Genomic DNA, 8,158 nt, shown 5'->3' with positions numbered 1-8,158 from the left:
CTATTTAAAGATCAATAATATAATTTAATCATAATAATAAAATTAATTTAATATAAAATTAAATAAACATAAAATCAACAAAAGGTATACTTAAATACTATACTAATATACAATGTCCTAAATATATTCTAATAATAAGTATATGTTAGGGCAATTTACGCAAATAAAATGATTGAAGAAAACGTTTACGCAATACAACATTGGCAATTTTCAGACGCAAATGTAATAAACGCAACTATATATAATCCGTTACACCCTGTAGCGAAAATCAATTGCACGTAATCCGCTACAGTGTACCGTGGATTGCGTTGAGGGCTGCTTTAGTCATAAACCGCTACACCCTGTAGCGGTTTATGCTCAAATGGTGCTACACTCATAATCCGCTACACCCTCTAGCGGATTATGAACAATGTGGATTGATGGGAAGATGCCCCAACTAGACCGGCTGGCCGATACTCCAACAAACACTCAGGTGCAACGACGGGCATCGAGGTGGAGGCACCACCCATCGTGGTGGACTGGGGGTTTGGAGCGGATGCACCAGAACTATCGATCCCATGCTCCAGCTTCGCAAACAACTCATATATCCTCACTTCTGGAAAACTCCGACGACAATGAAACAACACCCGCATATCTTCATCTGTTCGTAACACGAACGTTTCATATTGCACGCCGGTTGACACAACCGCAATAGGGATCTTGTAGAACAGCTTCTTCACCCACTTTGTGCCACCCACGGCCAACTTTTGCAGTATACTGCTCTTCTCTGACAAAAACACTCAGCGGTTCTCTGTCTGTAAACTTCACACCGTGCCTCTTACTCTTTTTTATTTTTTCAGAATGATGCACTAACACCAAAAAGCTCTCTTCACTCTCCATTCCTCAAGTGATGAATGAATGAGAATGACACTCTACACAACTTGTTGGGTATATATAGGCATCTTCCCATCAATCCACATTGTTCATAATCCGCTAGAGGGTGTAGCGGATTATGAGTGTAGCACCATTTGAGATAAACCACTACAGGGTGTAGCGGTTTATGACTAAAGCAGCCCTCAACGTAATTTGCGGTACCCTTTAGCGAATTACATGCAATTGATTTCCGCTACAGGGTGTAGCGGATTATATATAGTTGCGTTTATTACATTTGCGTCTGAAAATTGTCAATGTTGTATTTGCGTAAACGTTTTCTTCAATCATTTTATTTGCGTAAATTGCCCTATATGTTATGTGTACATAAAAGTTGTACAAAACTCTTGGTTCAAGTTGAATCTAATGAGTAGGGGTGTACATGGCCCGACCCGACTCGAAGATCCGGTCCGGCTTTAAACACTTTAGGGGCTAATTTAGTGTGATTTCATCGGGTTTAAGATCGGGTAAGGGTCTCAAAAATAAATCTTGTCATTATTTCGGGTCGGGTCCGGACCATAGCTCGGGTCACCCGATGACCCAGTCATCATACACAATTAATATTTTGTGTTATTAGTGATGGATGGTGGCTATTTTTATGTGGAATTTAAATATTGTAAACCTTAATATTTTGTGTTATTAGTCATTATAAGATTATAAGTTAATGTTTTATGTTTAAAATGCATAAGACTTTATACTAATGCATAATATTGTGTTATTTGTATTGATTTAAATATTTGGTATTATTAGACAATATTAGTATTGATTATGGTTATACTATAATTTTAGAGAAGGATTGGTTTTTATTATATTTTTTTAAGTCAATTTTACTATGTAAATTGTGAAATAATGGTTGAAAATTAGATGATTCTTACATGTTAAAAACTCGGTTTTCACCCAGCCCAAAGGTACGTAAGTTTCATTAAGTCTAAAATCGAGTTATGGACCTAGTCTATATTTCGGAACAAGTCTAGGTTAAGTCAAACCCGATGTGACCCAGCCCATGTACACCCTTACTAATGAGTAATGACTTATCCTTGCACCATTAAATTATGAATTTGAGGCGCTTACGGCATAAACAGAAAATGATTGCAATAGAAGAAGAATTTTGGGCACATCACATGGGTGTCCATTTCATTTTTTGAATATTTTGAATGAGATGATCGAAGTGAGTCACATGCCGCACAGCGTAAAAAGGAATAGAGGATCGTGTTTGTAAACGTTTCATGTTTGCGCCTTTTGTCTCTTTCTTTCTTTCTCGTACCTTTTTGTTGGTTTTTGGTGCCACTTGCACTTTTTTCTGACGAACCTTTTCTCTCAGCTTCTCTTTCTCTCTCTGGATGGTGGTGAAGATGATAGAATGGCAGAAGCAGTTACAGAATAATGAGAAGGCAGATCGTACTAACAACAATATGATGTTTGTGAAGGTTATGACTGATGAACAGTTAGAAACTCTGAGGAAGCAGATTGCGGTTTATGCCACTCTCTGTGACCAGCTCGTTGAGATGCATAGAACACTCTCCACTCACCACGATCTTACAGGTTTCATATTTTTATTTCTTAATTCTCTCATCAATCATCTTACTTTTGTGATAGATTATCTACAAACATAAACCAGCTTCAATTTTCAGTTTCAATCTTCAGCAATCAACTCTTTAACAAGCTTGAAAATTGTTTGATTATTGCAGCTGCAAATTTAATCGATGATAATTTCTTCACCCAAAGTCTAAGGTTTAGGTTTATCATCCAATTTTCTCTCTTTAGTGAACACCAATCTGAATATCTGATCCCTCTCCATTCACCAATTTGGTCTTTGTCGATTTACACGAAAGCCAATGCGAGCTTTAACAAAATAATAATCATTAACCAATAATAATCATTACCCAAGCACAAGTTTCCCTTCTATTATTGATTTTCTATGATATGTAATTTAGCAGAATTGTTAAAAAAATCATCAGAATTAAATATGTCGTTGGATTATGAAACTAAAAGAATTAGATTAAAAAAATTGAGTTAATAATTAAATGATAGCAAAAAATAATAAATTCTGATAATTCTTTAATATTTTTTATTGTATATTGATTAATATCTTTATTGTATTCGAATTTGTTAATATCGTGAAAACTGACATATAATTATTTTAGAGTGTGCACATTATACTCTTTAAGTGTGATCTTTCTCTGAATCATGTGTTAACTGAGATGTTTGTGCAGAGGATTAATTTTTTATTTGTTTGTTAATATAAGAAAGTGATTGTGGTTTAATTTTCTTGATTAGGAGTTCGGGTGGGAAATATATACTGCGATTCATTGATGACATCAGCAGGGCAGAAAATAACGTCTAGGCAGAGGTGGACACCAACACCATTGCAGCTTCAAATTCTTGAGCGGATATTTGATCAAGGAAATGGAACTCCAAGCAAGGAGAAGATTAAAGAGATCACTGCTGAACTTAGCCACCATGGCCAGATTTCTGAAACAAATGTATACAATTGGTTCCAAAACAGGCGTGCAAGATCAAAGAGGAAGCTTCAAAATAATGTGCCACCTACTACTATTGAATCAGAAGTAGATGCTGAGGTTGATTCTAAGGATAAGAAGACAAGGCCAGAGGAGTTAATTGGTTCCCAACAACAACAACATAGTACCATCATAATGACTAATGCTTCTGCTACTAATAGGCCAGAAAAGTTGTGCTTTCAAAACCCTGAGTTGCAGTATTTAAATAATCAACATCCAAACAAGAACAACAAATCAGATCCCATTTTCACATCAGATGGCACTCTAAGACCCTTAAGGAATTTTAGTCGTATGCCTGTTTTTGATGATGTTCTATCAAACTCAAGTACGTGGCTTCACATTCTTTGAAACTCATTGGATATTTAGAAAAGCAGATCTATACTACAATAAAATAAGTTTAATTTGATTCAATTTTTTCTCTAATATTTGAAATATGTTTTATTTCTATTTTTATTATAGTTAGTTATTTTTTTTACCATCAACTATTAGTTAAATTTTTTTTCCAAATTTATTCTCAATTACCTATTTTAATCCTAATTCTAAACTTTAATCAAACCAAATTCCACCCCCCAAACCATCAAAGTATTATAGATGATCCTCTCTTTAATCTATCATTCTATTATAGCAATTCAGCTAAGTCCAACTATATTTATTAATTTTATTTTTGCAGGGGGAGATTATCTAGATGGAAAAATGGAAGTAGGTGGAATGTATAATTTATATCAGCAAGGAGGAGACTACAACTTGGGGGGTTGACACTTGACATGCATGATGAGTTGTTTTCATTTTGGTACAAGTTGTGTGTCTGATCAATTAATGTGACTATCTGTAAAGAATTGGAAGTTGGGAGTGTGGTTGTTGGGCTTTTGTTTATGACAATATCAAGATATGTCTTTTGTAATTTGTACTAGGGTTCTATAAATTATTCAGGAGGTTGGCATGTACATGTTACTTATTCCATGTTGAGAGGTTGGTTTTTGTTGGCTTTGGATGCTACATTTTATTTCTTTCTTCTTCAAAGTTCAAAGTGATCAGGCGAGTTTGATAAAATAAGGTATCTTAACGGATTGCATGTTAGCCCAACCACCGCGTTATACCTAAACTAGTAAATAATATTAATTTTGGGAAAAAAGACAAAAAAAAAAATGGTTAAAAGAGGTTTGTTAGAGTAAGTTATAAACATAAGTTAATAGTCAAAATCGTTCTGAAAAGATATTTTGATCTTCATTTTTGTCCCGAAAGATAAAATTAATCAAATTCGTTCCCGAAAGATAAACAATCTAGTCGCATTAGTCTTTCTGTCATCTCCTGCGCTGAGGCGGCTAACGCTCGCTGACATGACCTGTTAACTGCCAATGTGGCACTCGTTTAGTACTTTTTTGTTGCTGATAAGATAAATTTATTACATCAATTCAAATCAGTCCCTAAATTCATGGACCTTAATTCCAAATTCAAAGGAATCGAACCTCATCTCCATAGCAGATTTTATGTTCCCAGGTTGTCTATGTTGCCGCCTGCGTCACTGCCTATGCCTTCAACACCGTCATTGTCTGTGCATCGACGTCGTCTGCATCGTAGCCGTCGCTCAAAGTAGAATTCATGGATTCTGTGATGCTATGGGTTTTTATTAGAATGCCGGTTCCATCTGCTAAAGACGAAGACGTGATACATTAATTGAATTATAGAATGGATGAATTTTTGTCACAGCGCAGAAAATGACGGAAGGACTAACGCAATCAAATTGGTTATTTTTTGGAGACGAATTTGATTAATTTTATTTTTTGGAGATGAATATAAAAATCGAAGTATTTTTCAAAAATGACTTTTGACTATTAACTCTTATAAACATTACAGTTAACAGTTTATAAAAAGTGGCATTTTTTATTTAAATTTTAACCCAAAAATACTCATCTGCGTGACTAAAGCATCTCTCAAATTGATTTATTTTGAATAAAATAATATTGTTTATTTTAAATTTATTTTTATCTCATTTATCATAATAACTTCTAAATCTATGAGTATTTTAATAGATATTTTTTAAAATTTGATTAAAATATAAGTATTTTTTTATTAAAAAAATTTATTTTTATAAGCTAGCAATTTAAAATCAATTAAAATATTTTTTATAATAAGATTTTAATAAGAAGATAATAGTAGAAGTTAAATAAGAATTGAAAAAAAAATTATTGTAATTGTTTTTGTGTTTTAAATAGAGATTGGAGTGTGTCAGTGTGAGTAGCTATCTTTTGATAAGAATAAGAGAAGAAAAAGTGAAGTAGTGATGAGTGTCAATGTTTATTATGGTGTTTAGATTTTTAGTTAGTTATACCAGTTTAAATTGCTAAATTTAATTAAATTTTTTGTTTTTTATGGTTTTAATGTATATGTATAAATTGTAAAATTTTGTGTTTTATTTAGGATCGTGTAGTTATGTATTAGGTTATTAACTTAATGATTACTCTTTTTATTTTTGAGATTTAGAACTATGAATTTAAAACAACCGCTCAACTTGCTGGTCAGCAGGTTGCCTTTCTCTTCTGAGCATCTATATACTTATCAATTACGTGAGCAACGCGTACATGGTTCTGTCTTGCGTCAGCAACTGCCTCTTAAGACGTTACCGCCGCGGCTACATCATTAGCTGAAACTTCTAGAAGAAGAACACTCTTCTCTCGAACCCCAACCGGAACAACTGCGTACAGTTTTACTGCACGTAAAACCTAGCCTTCGGTTAACGTCATCTTAGGACGAAATGATAGAAGTACCGCATAAGTTGGACTTTCTCGGAGAATTGCGCGCTCGGGGTACAACATTACAACCACAGCATAACCAATGACTTGTAACAGCAAATTTCCAAACCCGTAATCAATCCAAAGTTATCTAACTTCTACCACTATCTTCCTATTAAAATATTAAATTATACAAAAAAAAATATCTCAGTTGTTTTTAAATTATTAATTCATAAAAACAGATTCCTTGAGTAGTAAATATCCATATTCTAACCGAATTTAAAACTCATTTGATTGTAAAAATAGGTATTTCAACTTTTGCGACTGTGTAGAAGGGTATTTTTTTTTTTCTTTTAATAGTAAACATAGGTATTTTGTACTCAAAGTATATTGTTTTAATAGATTTGTGATTTTTTAATGTATTGAGGTTTAATGGGAATAGTAGTAGACGTAATAGAAAGAGGAGAGGTGATCAGTGAGGTAGTAGGAGTAGACGAGCAGTGGAATGGTGGTGGTGGTGGTGATTAGGGTAGGAGAGAGAGAGTGGTTATTAATTAACTAAAAATTTGTTAGGATCGTCGTTAAAAAAATCGGTGCTCGGTGGAGAGGAGAAGACACTGTTTACAGCGCCGGAAAAAAGTCGGTGTTCGGTGGAGAGGAGGAGGCACTGTTTACAGCGCCGGAGACAAAAGCAAGAACGTCGGAGGTCGCAGTCGCAGTTACTGATGGGGAGGAAGAGAGGAAAGGACAGAGCGGGAACGGCTGGTTTCCTGAAAACGTGGTCGGGGACGTAGCGGCGGCGGTCGTTGGGATCTCAGCGTTACGGGGGATAAGAGAGAAGTGACGGCTGGTGGGAGTGGATGGCACCGGTGGAAGAGGAGTAATGGTTTGGTCACGGGGTTTACCCGGGACGCAATCGGCGGTGGTGGCGCCAGAGGAAACGCTTGGTTTTAGCGTCGCTCGAGAAAGAGAGAGACAGAGAAAGCGGTAAAAAGAAAGGAGGGTCTTTTTCACTTAGTTTTATGTACTCTGAAGATACAAACCAACAAGTCTAAACTAGGAAAGAGAAGTGTGAAACCTAGACATAGTAAAAAGCGGGATAAAAACAGTCGAAAAAGGTACTGTGGGAAAAGCAACAAAACAAATGAGTTTGTCGAAGTGTGAGTTGACCTTGGTTCTAGATTAAAACTGAGAGTGGGTAACAGTAGGTAAAGTTTAAAGAAAGACTCAACTAAAACTAAGGAGGTTTCCACGAAAATAGGCTCCATTAAGTACTCCAGTGATAAAAAGTTATGTGACATGAAATTAACTCCACTACTTCCTCGCCGTTACTCCACCAAACACCGTCTCTTTACTTCCAATCTAGCCTCCCACAAGTCCACTACGCTTCTCTCTCTACCCCCTACTACCATCATCACCATTACTATTCCCATTAAACTCTAAAAATCCATTAAAAAATCACAAATCTATTAAAACAACACGTCTTGAATACAAAGTACTCATATTTATCATTAAAAGAAGAAGATACTTATCTCCACAGTCGAAAAAATTGAAAGCACCCAACTTTATCATCGAAAAATACTAATCAAAACAGTTGCAAATTTAAAACTACCAGTTTTGAGTTTTTATTACTAAATGAGTAAATTTATTATATGTACTATAGGATTTTAATTAAAAAGAATTAAAATATATATATACTCAACTAACTAATTGAATTAGTAAATAAATTTATTCACAGTTTTTAAATTTAAAATAAAATATATATGTTATTAAATAATAATTGATATTTAAAAATTTATTTTGAAGTTAAGTATTGTTTAATCAGAAATTACGCGCATGTGCTCTATAATATAGTACAAAGTTGAATTAAGAGTAAATCGTGGGCTAGTTTATGTTAAAGTAAAGTTTACTTGAGGTACATTAATGGACTATTGTAATATATGGTCATGATATCTTGTTTCATTATATATATAATTATTTTATAAAATATAAATTATACAT

General features: G+C 34.2%; 1 protein-coding gene across 6 annotated transcripts; it reads left to right on the top strand.

The window, feature by feature from the left end:
• Window positions 2,001-4,431, top strand: LOC107619220 (WUSCHEL-related homeobox 13). Of its 6 annotated transcripts, none has more exons than XM_016321467.2 (4): window positions 2,001-2,137; window positions 2,262-2,451; window positions 3,187-3,753; window positions 4,099-4,431. In XM_016321467.2, the coding sequence occupies exons 2-4, from the start codon at window positions 2,262-2,264 to the stop codon at window positions 4,182-4,184; spliced, it is 843 nt and encodes a 280-aa protein (XP_016176953.1). In that variant the 5' UTR covers window positions 2,001-2,137; the 3' UTR covers window positions 4,185-4,431. The 6 variants fall into 6 exon arrangements, with proteins under 6 accessions (XP_016176953.1, XP_016176952.1, XP_020966582.1 ...); XM_016321466.2 differs by having other exon boundaries at window positions 2,003-2,137; window positions 2,231-2,451; XM_021110923.1 differs by having other exon boundaries at window positions 2,054-2,077.

This window comes from Arachis ipaensis, chromosome B09 (assembly GCF_000816755.2).
Source record: "Arachis ipaensis cultivar K30076 chromosome B09, Araip1.1, whole genome shotgun sequence".
In the NCBI taxonomy this organism is placed as follows: Eukaryota; Viridiplantae; Streptophyta; class Magnoliopsida; order Fabales; family Fabaceae; genus Arachis; species Arachis ipaensis.
This window is presented reverse-complemented; position numbering and strand designations above follow the sequence as displayed.